Genomic DNA, 18489 nt, shown 5'->3' with positions numbered 1-18489 from the left:
ATTTGCAAAGTTGGAACATTGGCAAATTCGCTCACCCTTCGTAGATAACTACGATTATGTTATCCCCTGCAGCTGGGAAGGGAGTGCAGCCATAAATGGGTGCAAAAATTAGCCCATTTTACGAGTGGCTTTTGCACGAATTAAGATTACTGGATGGAGGTTCCGATGCTGAACGCCACGTTTTATTAGGATCAGCAGGATCTTTCTGACATTATACCTAGGAGAAAAGTAGTGATCAAACCAAATTAGAGGTGCAGGTCCCGAGCATGTAATCACAGAAGATATTGTCCAGGCTCTACAAGAACGGCTGGGTGTGATGACCCTGGAGCTCAGGCCGGCAGCCCTGGGTGTGTGACCCACTCTGCCTGCAGCTGTGCCGACACCCAGGGTATTCCCTAGGCAGGCAGGGTGAGCCTGTCCTCCCTCACAGCTGTTGCTGCTGTTCAGGGCTGTCTGTTCCCATAGCAGCTAATTCTAGAGTTTCAGGAGCCACAGGTGCAAATGAAAAAAAAAAAAGAAATGAATAGCAGGCAAGGTGAAAGAGGGCGAAATATCTGAACCTAATTTCAGGCTTCCAAGATTAGCAAAATGGGTCTAGGCTTTAAAAAGAGCTAGTCTAACATTATAGCTCCTGTCCATCAAGCCATTCACAGGTCGGGAACATCCAAGGAGCGGACAAACGGGTTGCAACAATTGTAGATAATTACGTATCAGACAAAAGTGAGCTGGATTATTAGTGTTTGATCTCATAGTAATACGCAAGAAGCCGTGAATATGGTGAATTACATACAAGGCAATGTACAAGAATAGTTAATAAGGGGATCTCGGCAGCAACATGCATAAGCTAGCTCCTGATCATCGCGCCATCCAAGTTCATTTCTATAGAACTGCTCCTGAGCATTCACAGTAGCCCAGGGCCAGATCTATGATCCCGGCCTCATCCTTCCTCATCAGGGCTCAAGGCAGCGAGACAATGCTGGTCTTAACTGTCACTCAAACAGGAGAGCCTGAGCCACCACCAACCAGGCAGATCGGGGAGCGGTGCAACCCTTTACGTCGGGCCAGCTGAGCGGTGCAACCCCTTACGTCGGGCCGGCTACGTCAGTAGTGGTGGGAGACTCACTACTGAGAGGAACAGAAGCAGCTATCTGCAGACCGGACATAACCGCAAGAGAAGTATGCTGCCTCCCAGGGGCGAAGATCAAGGATGTTACCGATAGGATACCGAAGCTCATCAGTTCCAAGGATGTCCACCCATTTCTTCTGATACATGTTGGCACCAATGACACGGCAAAGAAGGACCTACCGACAATCTGCAAGGACTTTGAAGCATTGGGGAAGAAAGTAAAAGAACTGGATGCGCAGGTAGTTTTTTCTTCTATCCTTCCAGTAGACGGGCATGGCGTCAGGAGATGGAACAGGATCCTTGAGGTGAACAACTGGCTGAGACGATGGTGCAGACAACAAGGATTTGGATTCCTGGACCACGGTGTGAATTACCTCTATGACGGACTCCTTGCCAGAGACGGACTACACCTCAACAAACCCGGGAAACACACATTCGCCAGGAGACTCGCAACACTCATCAGGAGGGCGTTAAACTAGAAGAAGAGGGGATGGGAAGAAAAACGCCGGACACGAACATGCAACCAGAGAACATACTAATGAAAGATATGAAGTGCGACAAAGAAGGTCCAAGACAAGATACTTGGAAGGGAGGTAAGAAAATTTCTAATACAATCCACAGGGAGAAGATTGGAACAAAACAAAATTGTGTAAACTGCGTGCTAGCAAATGCCAGGAGCCTGACAAACAAGATGGATGAACTGGAAGCAGAAATATCTACAGGTAACTATGACATAGTGGGAATAACCGAGACATGGTTAGCTATGACTGGGCAGTTAACTTACAGGGTTACAGTCTGTTTAGAAGGGATCGAAGAAGTCGGAAAGGGGGTGGAGTCTGTCTATATGTAAAGACGTGTCTAAAGCCTACAATACGGGAGGATGTATGGGAGGGAAATGAGGAGGTCGAGTCCTTATGGGTGGAGATACATGGGGCAAAAAACAATAATAAAATTATCATAGGAGTCTGTTATAAACCACCAAATATAGCAGAAGCCACGGAAAGTCTATTAATGAGACAAATAGACGAAGTAGCAAAAAATAATGAGGTGCTTATTATGGGGGACTTCAACTACCCCGATATAGACTGGGAAACCGAAAGCTGTAGATCTCAGAAAGGAAACAGGTTTCTGTCAATTATCAAAGACAATTATTTGTCACAACTTGTGCAGGAACCAACTAGAGGGACGGCCCTTTTAGACTTAATATTAACTAACAGGCCAGACAGAATAACTGAGATGAAGGTCGGGGGGCACCTGGGAAATAGTGACCACAACATTATACAATTCCACATGTGCTTCAGTAGGGTGACCAGCAAGGGAGTCACAAAAACACTGAACTTCAGGAGGGCAAAGTTTGATCAGCTAAGAGATGCCCTTCACCTTATAGACTGGGATAGTATCTTTAGTAATAGGAGCACGGATAGAAAATGGGACATTTTCAAAACAGTCCTACATAGTCACTGTAGAAGGTACATACCTTATGGGAATAAAAGGGCTAGGAATAGGAGGAAGCCAATGTGGCTAAATAAGGAAGTCAAGAGGGCAATGAAAAACAAAAAAAGGGCTTTCGGTAAACTTAAACAAGAAGGCAGCGAGGAAGCGCTAATATCTTATAGGGAAAAAAACAAAATCTGTAAGAAACAAATAAGAATAGCAAAAGAGGAGACAGAGAGACTAATTGCCAAGGAAAGTAAAACGAATCCCAAACTGTTCTTTAACTATATAAACAGTAAAAGGATTAAAACTGATGGCGTTGGCCCATTGAAAAATAACCTGGGTAAAATCATAGAGGGCGATGAGGGTAAAGCAAACCTACTTAATAGCTTCTTCTCCACTGTTTTCACAAAAGAAAACAATTTATTGGAGGAAATGCAGAGTGATAAAGTAAACCCTCTGCTAAATATCACCCACCTAACCCAGGAGGAAGTTCAGAAACGCCTAAATAATATCAAAATAGACAAGTCACCAGGCCCAGATGGCATACACCCCCGGGAACTAAAAGAATTAAGTAATGTGATAGACAGACCGCTGTATCTTATATTCAAGCACTCTTTATGGACAGGGACTGTCCCACTAGACTGGCGCCAAGCAAATGTGGTACCAATATTCAAAAAGGGGTCTAAAAGTGACCCTGGGAACTATAGACCAGTCAGCTTAACGTCTGTTGTGGGTAAATTGTTTGAAGGATTTCTTAGAGATGCTATTGTAGAATATCTTAATGATAATAACTGTCTAACTCCATATCAACATGGATTCATGAGGGATCGCTCCTGCCAAACAAACCTGATCGCCTTCTACGAGGAGGTGAGCTCACAGCTGGACCGGGGAGAGTCAGTGGATGTTGTATACCTTGACTTCTCCAAAGCGTTTGATACCGTGCCACACAAAAGGTTGGTTTATAAAATGAGAATGCTTGGTCTGGGGGATAATGTGTGCAAGTGGGTAAATAGCTGGCTGAGTGATAGAAAGCAGAGGGTGGTTATCAATGGAGTAAGCTCAGGGTGTGTCAGGGTTACTAGCGGGGTGCCTCAAGGGTCTGTCTTGGGCCCTATATTATTTAATATATTTATTAATGATCTAGTGGAAGGGTTGCATAGTAAAATAGCAATATTTGCAGATGATACTAAACTTTGTAAAGTAGTTAATACAGATGAGGACAGGGCACAGCTACAGGAGGATTTAGATAAATTGGGGAGTTGGGCCAAAAAATGGCAAATGGGGTTCAATGCCGATAAATGTAAGGTCATGCACATGGGAAAGAAAAACAGCAGTCACCCATACATATTAAATGGGAAACCGTTGGGGAAATCTGACATGGAGAAGGACCTGGGCGTCTTGGTTAATAGCAAATTAAATTGGAGTGCTCAGTGTCAGGCAGCAGCTGCGAAGGCAAATAGAGTCATGGCATGCATCAGAAGAGGAATAGGGGCATATGATGAGAAGATTGTTCTTCCTCTGTATAAAGCGCTGGTAAGGCCGCACTTTGAATATTGTGCACAGTTCTGGGCTCCGGTGCTCAGGAAAGACATATTGGAGCTAGAGAGGGTACAAAGGAGGGCGACTAAGGTAATAAAGGGAATGGAGGGACTAGAATACCCAGAGAGGTTGTCAAAATTAGGCCTATTTACATTGGAAAAGAGAAGGCTTAGGGGAGACCTCATAAACATGTATAAATACATCAGGGGACAGTACAGAGATCTCTCCCATGACCTGTTTATACCAAGGATGGTGACAAAGACGAGGGGGCACACTATGCGTCTGGAGGAAAGGAGGTTCCTGCACCAGAATAGAAGGGGATTCTTTACGGTCAGAGCCGTGAGACTCTGGAACTCTCTGGGAGAGGAAGTGGTGATGTCCAACTCACTTAATGAGTTCAAGAGAGGCCTGGACGCCTTTCTTGAGAACAATAAAATTACATCTTATGCTTAGTTAATTAATCCAGGGATTTAATCTTACTGCCAGATTGGTGTCGGGAAGTGAATTTTTCCTCAATGATGTAAATTGGCCTATACCTCATGGTTTTTTGTTGCCTTCCCCTGGATCAACGCTGCGGAATAGCTGCAGTGCACAAGAAATAGGCTGAACTGGATGGACGCTTGTCTTTTTTCGGCCTTATAAACTATGTAACCCTTTAAAAGGTTTAGATGTCCTTCCATATACAAAAGCAACCATCAATGTAAGTTTGTAAACCAGTAAACACATCTCCATATAAATGTAATTTAATAATTTATGAACCATCCCACTGAATCCATGAACTTGTGAACGTCAGATACCACGATGAGATTATAGGGCTCCTGTGTGGGGGGGCGACAGCTGGAGCTGTGTATGACCCCTCTGTCCTGACCACAGCTGCACAGCCAAAGCAAACAGGTGGGATCAGCTGTCCAAGTCCATAAAATATATGTCGGATGCAAAATAGCCTCTCTTCTCATGCAAGACAATATATCCAGCCAACACGGTCTACCCTGAGGAGAAGAGGCGCTACTTAGCTCATCCTATAAAGTGAATGGGAGAGGCATTCTACAGGTAGTGTGAGCCTAGCTGCCCGTAGACATTAGTTGGTGAGTTCCCACCACTAGCATCTGCAGGGCTTCTGAAGTCATGGGAAGAGTACAATTTTTTTTTTCAATTTATATTAGATGCCTCATATGTAAAAAGGAATACTTTTGCACATGAAAGTAGTGGTAAGGCTGTATTGGTGCAGATCGCCCAATAAAAATGATATATACAAAAAATGTATCTGAAGCACCAGTCATGAGAAATCTAGCGTTAAAGCCATATGGAAATCATGCAGGAAGTGCACTGGGGGCGTGTCAGTGCACCTAGGTTGCTGCTTCCAAGTGCATTGGCACACCCCCAGTGAACTTCCTGCATGATTTGCATATGGCTTTTACGCTAGATTTCTCATGACTGGCGGTTCATATTTATATTATATTATATTATATATGGTATCATTTTGATTGGGGGACAAGCGCCTATACGACCATACCGCTACCACTATGCTTAAAAATGTGCTGACTGGTTCACTTTAAATCCCATTTACACAGAACAAAGCTCCCAATCATTGCCCCATGTGAATTTATCCAAAGATTGCTTGTTTAAATCGTATAATTATGAGGATATTACCATCGTGATCAGCAGCACAATCCCTCAAAGTGTATCTGAAAGTACCTTACTCCTTGTCCAGTCTACAACTGCCAATACACATTGGATTTTGGAGGGACCACCCTACCGGAATGTGTGGAGTCATGCCTACTCTCCTCCAATGGGGGAAAAAAGATCAGACAGTTAGATTTCAACATGCCTGATCCTTCTGTTGTCACAGGAGACAAGTTGCCGCCATAGGCGATTGGCATTGGTTTCAAAATTCTTTCCATTGATCACTTTTGCATACTTGGCTGAAACAACTATATATTGGGGGGTCTGGAAGGAATAACTGATGACCAAAAGGAGAATTCAGCTTTTATGTATAAAACGGTTTGCAATGGCAGAGGCGCCTTCAAAGCATCTGTCCCCATCACTGACATTCCTTATAAATCTTACCTCCGTTATGGGCAAAGTATCCAGATTCCCACCATTAAGTTGGATCTGTTTCTCCAAGTGGTAAAGCCATTTCTGCAGCTCTTGAAGAGTGGGACAATAAATGATTAAAGGATTGAGCAGGGGACCTGATAGAAGAAGGAGAAAAATAACAGTGAGAAAAGGCTATAGCCCAAAAAAAACTCAAGAATTTTGGACCATCAGGACTGGAAAATGAGATGTAAGGCCATAGGTGGTCATGCATGGTAACCGGATAGCCAGTGGCTCAGTGGTTAACAACTGTGCACTGGGGTCCTGGACTCAAATCCCACTAAGGACAACATATGCGAGGAGTTTGTAGGTTTTCCCCGTGTTTGCCTCTGGTTACTCCAGTTTCCTCCCACACTCCATTAACATACTGGTAGGGAATCTGGATTATGACCCCCATTGGGCACAGTGATATAAAGGTGTAAAAAAAAAAATAAAAACATGTAATTGGTTGCAAGTTTTTAGGCACCTTACTCTTATTGGATTACTACATATAACTAACTATGGAAGGATTTTTTATTTACCCGTAATTCGGAAAGCGTGCTCTTCCTCTGGTTTAGGAGGGACCTTGGAACGTTCCAGTTTGTAAACACTCAGCTCCTTCAATGGTACCAACCCCTAGAATGAAGAGATGATAAAAAGAACATAAAAATATATCATATTTTTATATTATATATATATATATATATATATATATATATATATATATATATATATATATATATATATATATATATATATATATATATATATATATATAATAAAAAACAGTGATAGTATAAAACAGAGAATGATCTGGAGACGACAAAGAAAATAAAGATGCCAATGAAGGAGAGGTAGGGGGCCATAGATATATGCAAACTAGAGATGGATGTAATAAAAAGTACACAGATTAAAAATTAAAGTCTCAAAACAACGGAAGCACAGATATCTTTCAGCATATAGTTATGATTTAATGCCCTTTGGCTCGATCCCAAGCCATGGCTACTTGATGGATGAACGAACTGTAGGAAGATCGATTGTGCAGCCTAGATAGGTCCACCAGGTTCTTCTCAGCCATTATCTTGATAGTATCAAGCCATCGGGTTGCTGGTCTTCCTCTTCGCATTGTTCCTTCTATTCCTCCGACCATGATGTCCTTCTCCAGTGATTGATCTCTTCGTATGAGGTGTCCAAAGTAGGCAAGTCATAGCTTGGTGATCCTTGCCTTCCACTGACTTTATTTGTTCTTCTTGCCATCCATGGTGTTGATAACATCCTTCTCCAGCACCACATTTCGAAGGCGCTGATTCTTCTGTCTTGTTTCTTTATTGTACAGGTTTTGGAGTCCTTATGTTACTACAGAAAAGACCAGACTATGTACGAGCCGTGTCTTCGTCGCCAGTGAAATGTTCCTCGATTTGTAGACCTTGTCCAGTGACTCCATTGTCGATTTGCAGCATATAATAAACAATGAAAAAGTCAAGAAAAAACGCAAACAAAAAATATGCCGCAAATCGGCCACCACAATAAACTCAAAATATACAAATACTTTCACAAACTTGTTGAAAGGAGCTGCAGAGTTTCTCATGAACCAGACAAAAGATGGGTATAAGTGTTTTGTAAACACACGTTCAATGGATGTGACCCTGAAAGGTGAAAGGGCAAGAGATACTGGAACAAGGTCTGTCTGGCTGGAACTACATTAAGTCAGGGTTCTTGCATTTTGTTGACTTTTTATGTCTCCTTCACAAGATAACAGGTCCTGAATGGGGGCGGATACAGAGGCAAAAAAAACAAAAAAAACACCACATGTGGCCGCTGAGAACATACCTGATAGGTCAACCCAGTGGGACCTCGGGACTGGAAGTAGAGTTGGGACTGGAACAATTCCAAATAGCAGTCACTGATATCCTACAAATATAAAAAAAATGTGTCAACTTGAAAATCTTATAAACCATTAATCTGGATCCTGGCAGCTCCACTTCCACATTGGATCTGACCCAGTGAAGAGATTATTGTAATAAGTGATGAAGGGGGCTGGCTCACTGACTCATTTCCATAGCTAAGCCATACCCCTAAAGACAGGGGTACATTTAGTTATTGAAACGAGTCAGCCCCCTTCACTGGCAATATGGCGACACAGGAGGTGCTCTCTACACACCAATTGAGCTGCATTGGCCAATACCGCTCGGATAAAGATAGTATAATGTGTTTTTTCAGTTTTATACACATTGAGGTAAAAAAAAATTCTAGGTCAACACCCCCTTTAAAAAATAATTACAAAACAGAGACAAGGAGCCGATGTAGAAGCCAAGAAAGGTTAAAGTCTTCACCATAGGTTGTGTTTTATTTAACAAGAGCTTAAGGTCCAAGATGGAGACGCGGGCAATCGGATATATGAGTCACCGGCACGGGCGAATCATGACAATTATATCAGCTCTGATGCATCACAAACTATTGGAGTCATCCATTAGAGTTGTTCCCAAAAATTGCACTTTATCACCTTCTATCTGTGGGATAGGTGATGACCTGCTGATCGGTGGCGGTCTGACCATTGGGACACTCATGGAACCTGAGAAAGGGGCTCCGAAATGTCTCATTGGAACGCAAACGAGCACCAAGCTCCACTATTGATCTGGGGGCTGCCGGGGATAGCAGCATCAGGAATATTATTATATCCATATAGTTACCTGGCTGTGCTGGAATCGAAACTTGACCTTAGAATAATGAATCATTTGCCCCATGTTTCGAACAATCGTTTTCTTCTTGCCCTTGCGGAAGATGCTAAGGAATCTTTGGTCCACATTGTCCTTCTGCCCATCATTGCCTATATCCTATTACCAAAAAAAAAAAAAAAAGAAGACTTATAAACTCAACAAGCCATTTAGGAACGTTTTAATCTTTAAGAGAATAATGAATAAATTTAATCCACTGTAGCCAATAGATCAACTTCTTTTAAAAAAAATAGGCCCTCACATTTAGTCATCAACAGACAGATTGTCTAGCGCCTGCGCCTTCCAGATAGGACCCCCAGCAATCAGCTATAATGTGTGGGTAAACAAGTGTGAGGGTGTTTAAGTGACATTGAAAAGACTACTCCCCCCTCCTCTTAGGATGGAACCTCTCAGGGCAATCAGCTGAGCTCTCCAGGTCCTGGCACCATCTTGTTTGGTCCAGCTAGGCATTTCTCCTGCAGTGGCAACGGTAGCCATTCAGATAAATCCTACATAAGAGCCATTGGTACTTCGTAGCTTAGCGTTCTGGATCATAAAAGGAGTATACCCCAATAAATGAGAATATAGACAGGGGCACTCCTTAAAAGATATCACCCTTATACATATTAGAAGAACGTCGGCCGAACCCAACAATTTCACCTGGACCAATTGACCATCTGATGTATATGGTGGCCACCTGATTCTTCCCAGACAGATGTCGGGAGAGAAATATTGGACAGTTGAAATTTCTATCGCCCAATTTTTGTGTTTTCAGGGGAAATAAGTCACTGTCCAGGGTGTCTGACAGCCGCTTTCTCCTCTCTCCTAGTTGACAAAACACGAACGCTCGGCCGAGCTGAATATTAATGTGTGTGAGCCAAAAGTTTGCTCAACTTGGTGGACAGTTATTGTGTGTGTGGCCAGCTTTAGTGTCCATGCTAGGATCCCCCTCTACCTCCTTAGCGCCTAATAGACAAGATGAAAGCGGACTTTCCAAACTAAGAGACCACCCCATTGAGCAGCCTATTAGCAGACAGGTATTTTAATTGAATATATTCCGTAACCATCAGGGACAACATTTAGTGCCAAGAAAAAGTAGAGAGGTTGCCGCTTTCATTTTCTAAAAGGGTGCCTAAAAAAAAAAAAAATTTAGGTGAAAATGGACTGGTTGCCCTCGCATGGGAAACTACTTCAATTTGCTTTAGTTTTGATAGATATTTCTCATTGTGTCCAGGGTAAAAAGAAAACAAATGTAAATGACCATATCTCAGGAGCAAAAAAGAAAACTAACGCCGGATTCAGGAGAACAGAGACATTTACACCGGATGACAAATACCAATATTTATGGCAAGTGACAGGTCTTTAATTTGATTCGTTTTTTTGTGCACTGATAATAGTTCATTACAGCCACATATGAATTCATCCAAACTTCATAAGACCTTTCGTAAAGTAAAAATAATATAAAAAAAAAAAAATATTCAAACTTTTCCTGTACTGGGGATTAATTCTCTGCCTCTACAGACCGACTTAGTAATGAAAACTATATCCTGCATAGAAATGCTGATAATATTTCTCCGGTCAGTGGGATCGAGTTCAAAAGACTGAACTTGACTGACCCAGTGTTTGGTTTCAGGTGGCTGTGCTGATCCTGCCCCCACGCCTATCACTGACAGTGACCCACTAATCCTGAGGCCTTCATGTAAGGGCTCCAGGGTGGTCTCTGTCTACACAGCCATGGGAGGGGGGTACAATTCTCTAACATCAGTCGACAAGTTTATGGTTTCACGTCTAATCAGTAGCCATACAAAAAAAGAAAAAAAGGACTTGGCTGCAGCTCAGATTTTATGGAGACCTGTTTATCCATTTCCTATCCTGATTTTGTGCAGACGAGATCTTCTGTATCAGTTTCTGATGGTGGAAAGATTATAGTTGGGTTTTACTGCTCAACTGCATGCGCTGTAACCGGAGACACAGATGTACGGCCGCCTATGACCCTGTCGGGGAGCTGGTCCGAGGGACAAAGGACAAATCCAGAGTAACTTCCACTCAGAATGGATAAAATACCAACCAAAACTCAACACTCCAAGTGAAGCACTGACTCCGGAGCCATTTACCAAACAGTATATTAGGGAACTGCACTATGAGCAAATAGCCAAAGTCTTGTCAAAATGGTCCTCTCTATGCCAAAGTGTAACATGTCGGGTGTTGCAGACAAGCAGAAAGTAATTTTTGATAATGCAAACCTTGATTTTACATATTCTAAATGGAGAAAAAGTATCGTGACCTCCCATTCTACATCCATGGACATGAATATGGAGCTAGTCCTGATTATGCAGATAGAACACCTTCCACTCTTCGGGGGAAGATCTTCTACTAAACTTTGAAGATGTGTGTGGGAATTTTTGCCCCTTCATCCAGAAGAGCATTAATAAGGTCAGAGACTGATGTTGGAGAGAGGTCGGGCTCACAATCTCTGTTCTAGCTCCTCAAAGGCATTGGATGGGGTTGAGGTCATGTTCTTTGACCAAACTGCCCCAACCATAGATTTATGGACCTTGTGCACTGGGCACAGTCATGGGGAACAGAAAAGGCCTTCCCCAAACTGTATCCACAAAGCTGAAGCTACAATTGTGCAATAGGTCTTGTGCCGATGTATTAAGAATTCCCTTCGATGGAATTTAGAGGCCGAGGCCGCCCCCTGATAACAGCCCATAGTATTATCCCTCCTACACTAAACTGCACAGTGAGCACAATGCCATCAGGCAGGTAACATTTTTCTTCACCAAACCCAGACTCTTCCATCAGATAGAGAAGTGCGATCCATCACTGCACAGAACACGTCTCCTCCAGGGTCCAGTGTTGGCGGCTTTACACCACTCCATCCAACGCTCGGCATTGTGCTTGGTAATTTACGGCTGCATGCAGCTGCTCAACCATGAAGCTCCTGGCGGGGGCGCAGCATTTGTACTGATGTTATACCAGAGGAGGTCTGGACAGTTATGGAGTCAGCAGAGCGTTGGTGACTTTTCCGCCATCTGCTCCTCAGCACTCGGACCCCTACCCTGTAACATCACGGGGTCTTCAGTTATTGGCTGCGGTTCCTTCCACTTCTCAATAATATCACTCACAGGTGATGGGGGAAGATTTAGGAGGGAAGAAATGTCATGAACGGACTTGTTACATTGGTGGCTCCTATTACAGGACCGCGTTGGTATCAGTGACTGCATTGCAAGGCGCCAGATGTTATACACCGGGGGAAAATGGGGTTGATGTATTGAATGTGTCCCAATACTTTTGTACATGGAAAGTACGTCCTTTCTCCCATTACTCATCCCTTCACTGTATTCATGGCAATACATTTATGAACCAGAGTGCTCAGGATGAGCAATTTATCATTATTAAGCAATTTTGTAATTTTTAACAACTCATCATTGAAGCAGTCAGTGTTGATGGACGTCCAGGCCTGATGTAAGATGGAGGAAGAACTCGCAGACCTCAGGTGATAGCCTAATCGCACGACACACCTCATGTCTGCCATGGAGAAGTATCACTAATCCGCGCTCCCTCTACAGATGACAGATTTAGTCAAAAAGTTAACAGATTAACAAGAACAACAAATCTTCTGTGTTTGGAAGCAAATAGATGGCCAGAGTGTTAACTGCAGAGGCGAAGAAAGGACTGCTCGGATCACCGGGCTTCTATCGAGGAGAAAAGATCATATTCATGTCAGAGATAACATTAAATGGTCTAGTAAGCGCCTACGGATCCCGAGAGGATGGACAAGCCAAGCGCGGGTCCTTGCTGCCACCTCTGAGGACACTGGTGGGGTAAGGTCCAGGGCTCAGTCACTGATATTCATGTGTTTTATTGGCTAAACTAGTCAACGACTTCAGTTTGGGAGGCGCCTGAGGCCATAAATATACTGGGGTCACCACATGTAGTCAGCCAATCCTGACAATTTCAGTTGGATTGGCCATGTGTATGGCGGTGTCCTGATTCGCTTCCATTACAGATTTTGGGAGAGAAATAAAGATTGAGCATCATGAAATTCAACATGCACAATCCTTTGTTTTTAAGTTAGCCATAAACTTTAGATATATGTCGTCAGGCAAACTCTCCTGAGTACCATTTCTCTCGACCCCTCTGAACATGCATACCCCTCAATTATGGGTCAGAAAACTAACAGTCAATATCACATTTTTCGTTAAACGTGTAATTGGGCGATTGTCTCACACCCTCCAAAAGCAGCCCACAATTACACATTGTATCTCAGCTCTGGATACATCTGTGCCGGCAATTGTCAGGTTCCCCAGGCTCCAGACGAGCTCTGGCAACAACTACTGGATCAGCAGGAACGGAATGTGGAACTAGGGAAAGGAACATTCCACCCCGCCAAGGAATGCGCAGTGCACATTGTGCACAACGACCACGTGCAGATCTGCAGGGGACGACTAAATCAGACACCCCATCAGAAAAATACTGTGTATTCAGGAGAAAAAAATTATGAACCACCATTAACATGATTGCCAATCATGAACCAACATCATACAGTATAGCCATGTTAAATCAGAGTACCACTTCCCAAATTAGGCCACTTTATCCCATCCACGTCACAGTCCATACTAAGACCACAATGGATGAAATGGCCACAAGTGTCCTGGCCCAAACTCCGCAGTATCACAGATATATACAGTAATCTAGCAATTAGGCAGCACGGTGGCTCAGTGGTTAGCAGTGCAGCCTTGCAGCGCTGGGGTCCTGCGTTCAAATCCCATCAAGGACAACATCTGCAAGGAGTTTGTATGTTCTCCCAGTGTTTGCGTGGGTTTCCTCCGGGTTCTCCTGTTTGCTCCCACACTCCAAAGACATACTGATAGGGAATCTAGATTGTGATCCCTGATGGGGACAGTGTTGATAAAGCGCTGTTGAATTAATGGCGCTATATAAGTGAGTAAAATAAATAAATAATATTAGACTCCTACCTGCAGTTATTTTCAGCATCCACATTGACATTAGCAGCAATAGACCAACTGACCCCATTTACTCGTATACAATTATTTTTGGGGCATACTCTGTTCTGGGTGGAGGAGGAGGTGAGCTGTGACATCACCTATTGTGAATGGTAGATCCTGTGTTATCTACTGTATATAGAGGTGTTATCAGTCATTGTACAGGAGGAGGAGGTGAGCTGTGACATTGTGGCGCCCCAAGGGTTCAGTTGCCACAGGGGTATTGCACCTCAACCAGAGGTGTGATATTCCACTCCCGGGTAAGGATGGAGTGTGGACCAGGGCTCAGTTAGCTGCATACACACACTCACCCCATTTCCGAGGGACAGCTCGAAGGTACTCCCATTTATGCAGGCACAACTGACCATGTCCCTGGCTGGAGTGGGGAGAGAACCCAGTGGTGTAGGAGCAGAGGGGACGGTTTCTGGAGCATAGGAAGGAGCTCATTGGGTGCAGGTCACCTGAGCTCAGACACAGAAGCAGATAAAAGGTGGGAGCCATCTTAGTCAAGAGAGAAGTCGAGTCAGAGGTTCAGAAGGGAGAGAGCTGACAGGGAGCCGAGGCTCAGCCTGAGCTCAGCTCCACGAGGCAGGCCTAGAGAGAAGGCCAGGGCCAGAGAGGAGAAGAGAAGAAGGAGAAGGAAGGAAAGAGGAGAGACAGAGGAGTAGAAAGGCTCCAGAAACAAGAAGGCAGAAGGGACCCTAAGAGAGAGCAGAACGGACAGTAACCGTTGCAAACCCACGTTATATCGGGTGAAGGGTCAGGCTGTGGAAGAGTACCGGATTCCCAAGTTGGTGGAGGTAAATCATCCCTCAGCCAAGAACCGGAGGTCGTGATCATTTATTGGTGCGACCCCCCGCCAAACCTGCTAGGAAGGCACCATATAGGATAGCGGGAAGCGGAGGCCAACGCTTACCCGACACGGTCCGCGGTAGCTGGACAGAAGTTTGGTCACTGGTAGGGCACGAGAGGCCAGAGAAAGGACAGATGGGGGTCCTGTGCCATACTCCTGAATTGCCTGGGGGTTGACCGAGCTCCTCACCTGGTGGACGCAGCACGGCTTGGGCAGTCATTGCTGACAGAAGTGACATGGATAACAACTGAGTAAAAACCCTGGACTGCACCATTGGACTCAGTGTGATCTTTGCTGCGCCTGCACCATCACCCCCAGCATCCACCTACACTGCCCTGAGGCTACACTCTTCCCGTGGGGAGTTATCCTATCTCTGTGCTGCACACCAACACCAGCCTCAGCGGTCTGCCTCGCAGCGGCGGTTATCCCTGACCGCAATCCACGGGTGGCGTAGTCGGACATTCAAAACACTGATAAATAGACTGCCACAATTTGGTTTGACCACCCTGAGCCACGGGATCAGGTTGCCACTACTGCCCCCAGCATCGTACAGAAGCCCGGTTCCGGGTGCCCCACGGCCCAGGTGGCAAGTCAACATCACCTATTGTGAATGGTAGATCCTGTGTTATATATACGGTTTATAGAGGTGTTATCAGTCAGTGTGATCTTCTGTGATAATGAGACTGCTGAAAAGACTTCTGTACACAACAGGAAGCACAAGTCTATTATTGCAATTTTCACACTTGCTGCAAAGCTCAAGTTTTGTTTTTAATAGATCATGATAAAGAAGGAGAACTACAAAACACTAACAGGTCATTTTCTGATGACATGTTCCCTTTAAGCTTTTTATTTCTTTTGTTATAAGTACCATACACATCAAAATCTAAATGAAGCGGCAGTCAGTGTTCGATCATGTGACTGCAGAGGAAACAATGCGCATTATAGGTAGAGACCTGCACAAAGGAGAAGAAATCATCATAACTCAGAACTGACTAGTAAAGCGAGGAAACCGAACTACATGTACAGGGTCAGTTAAAGTAAATGTCTAACACCAGAACAAAACACACACACTTGTCCTAAATGAATCCCCTGAGTCATCAAATCCCACCTATGTCCAAGACGCAGTCGTGTCCGGAGCATTGATCGGCCCCAGCGGGAGGGACGTCTCCTCCTGATACTTGTTAGAATGTGGATGGATAAAGGGGACAATGGGTAAAAACCAATTAAAGCAATGGAGTGTTACAGGGGGATTATTCCAAGGACAGGACAAGTTTTACAGAAGCAGCTGAAAGCGCTCAGGCCAAAAAGGCAAGAAAAAAAATACTGTGCATGTAAGATGGAGGCGCGCGCAACATAAGAACCTCGCACTCACACAAATAATGTATACAGCAGTTTTCCAGGATTTGCAATTTATGGATTTTCTTTAGGATAATGAATGAGCAGCAGGAATTGACCATTGGACCCGCACCAGTCAGAAGATCAATGGTTTGGGGGGGGGGGTTGGGATGCAATACCAGGCTCAGCCACACTCATAGGCACGGCACTGCGCACTGAAGGGTCCAGGGTACTCCAATGATCTCCCCAGAGAGGCAAGGACACGCAGACCACCTCTATTTACTTATGTGATTTTTACGTGCTGGAATATCTGTACTTAAAATGGTTCCAATTATCCAGTGCCATTGACCGGGATTGTTTCAGAACTTTTCACAACAAAGTGGTAACACAATTTAATGAATTGGGTCGGTCAGGGTATAGTTGAGCTAAAAGAAAATTAAGATTTCCATCGTAGAAAAAAAAAAGCAAAATGGTCTCAGCCCCAACTGCACAGAGACCATCCTCTCCAGCCCCGTGGACACTTATGCACTTTGTATTCCAGCCCATTACGCAAATACATAAATTGAGATTTACCCAGAATTTAATTTATTTTTTTTGGGGGGGGGGGGGGCTCATTATGCCGAAGACTACTTTGAAATACACAGACGCTGGATGACACCTTGATCCCTCAGTTAGGTGACGAATGGAAGGAAATTACCCTTCTGACATGTTTCATGCAGCCAAACTGGAGCCGCAGAGAGCAGGGAACAGTCAGTGGAAAAACAAAAGGTGCAGCAGAGAACAGCTCAGCCATGACTCCAAATAAAAGATTAGTCTGGCACCCTGGCTGATGGCTACTGGAGTCACTGCTGGGTCCACAGTGCAACATGTACAAACATACAAGGGTGTTTTGCAAGAGAATCAGCAAGGAACTTTCCCATTTTCCTTGAAAAAAAATCTAAAGTATTCAGAACCAGACTTTAACATGTCTAAGGACATTGCTTTTCACATAAATAGACCTAATGGTTGAACGGATAATACCCTGCAAGGGTGTATGGTGGTGCGAACATTTCACTGGAGCAACCTATGCAGCCATACTGGGACCCAAGACGTAAGGGGCCACTTCCATCTCCAAAGTTGCAAGCAGCTTCTGACAAGGACACAAAGTTGTGCATTATAATGAGCTGTTGGACTGGAAAGGGCCCATATACAGTTCTGGCTTAGGAGTCCTCTTCTGCCCCTGGTACAACGATAAGAAATTGGTTGAAGTCCAATCAATGATACCTCAACTATCAAAGGGGTGGTGGCACTTCTGCAGCTCTACATCAGGGCCTCAAGGAATTTAGGAGAAAATTGGTTGGCAAGTAGATTTTGGCAGAAACTCGTAATTCTATCATAAAGGGATTAGAGTGGTCTCAAAGTCATATCTTGAAAAGCACACCACTCTCCTGTCTCATAATTGGGGCAGTCCGCTCCTGATGATTGAAAGTTTGGGTCGGCAGTATGGTCGTGTCATTGTTCCCAAACTGCCCACTCTCCGGTGTCACAAGCAGCTTTGCCTCTGCGCTCCAGGAGAGCAGGAGACTGAGGCTGACTGCATCTAACGATCCGGCCAGCTTCAGAGCAGCACTTACAAGCTCTATACACTAGCAGTACACTATAGAGTAAAAAAAAAAATCCCTTTGTTTTATAGAACCCTGAGAATTTTCTTAATAAGAGGTAAACTGAGAAGTTGCCTGTTTTAGAAATTTTATTCATTTAATATGGACTTGAAAACCTCTAAGGCAATACCAAGACGTGCCATAAACATGTGATCAGTGGAATCCATCTGCTGCACAGTCACTGCCCTTTAAAGTCTATAGAAGATATGGAAAATAAAAAAATTAAAAAAAAGGTACGTGGGGAGTGGGGGATTACCAGTGTTTTGGAAACAGTGGGGTCCTAGAGATCAGACCCCAATTGATTGCTCCACTATGAAATATCTAGCTGATTTCTTATCATTCTTGTAAAACTAACAGGGCAGACAATTTTTTTTGTGACCTTCATAATAAACCTCCTTTCCCAGGATACGTGCTACGGGATAAGGCGTGGTGATGGTGAACATACTTGTGTCTCACACCCTTTTTCCTATAAAATCCCACGTGATTACATTTCAGGGAACACTTGGATCACCTAGAAAAAGAAATTGGAAGCAGAATCTTTCTAAAGCAATGAATCAGATCCATTCTGCCGGTGACCGGATCCGTGCGCCCTCACACCGCTCCTTTGTATGATATGACAGACGGATGACTAAACCAGAGGAAACAATATAGGTGCAAGTTATGATGTCAAGGACAACACGCAGCATTATTAACGCCCCGTCCTCCCTGCGTGGAGTTGCATAAAAGCAAACACGCTGAACATTACCGTCCCTTTTGGCTTTTC

General features: G+C 44.1%; 1 protein-coding gene across 1 annotated transcript in view; it reads right to left on the bottom strand.

Annotated features, from left to right (window-relative positions):
• Positions 1 to 18489, bottom strand: part of PLEKHN1 (pleckstrin homology domain containing N1) — a 42671-nt gene that overhangs the window by 13475 nt on the left and 10707 nt on the right. The window contains exons 3-6 of the mRNA XM_073656957.1: positions 8866 to 9009; positions 8006 to 8086; positions 6718 to 6811; positions 6170 to 6294 (exon numbers count right to left, since the gene is read on the bottom strand). Of these exons, the coding sequence (XP_073513058.1) occupies positions 6170 to 6294; positions 6718 to 6811; positions 8006 to 8086; positions 8866 to 9009 (444 nt within the window). The remainder of the gene's footprint in view (positions 1 to 6169; positions 6295 to 6717; positions 6812 to 8005; positions 8087 to 8865; positions 9010 to 18489) is intronic.

Source organism: Phyllobates terribilis, unplaced genomic scaffold (assembly GCF_046119375.1).
Source record: "Phyllobates terribilis strain yellow unplaced genomic scaffold, ASM4611937v1 Scaffold_12__6_contigs__length_324123572, whole genome shotgun sequence".
Lineage (NCBI taxonomy): Eukaryota > Metazoa > Chordata > Amphibia > Anura > Dendrobatidae > Phyllobates > Phyllobates terribilis.
This window is presented reverse-complemented; position numbering and strand designations above follow the sequence as displayed.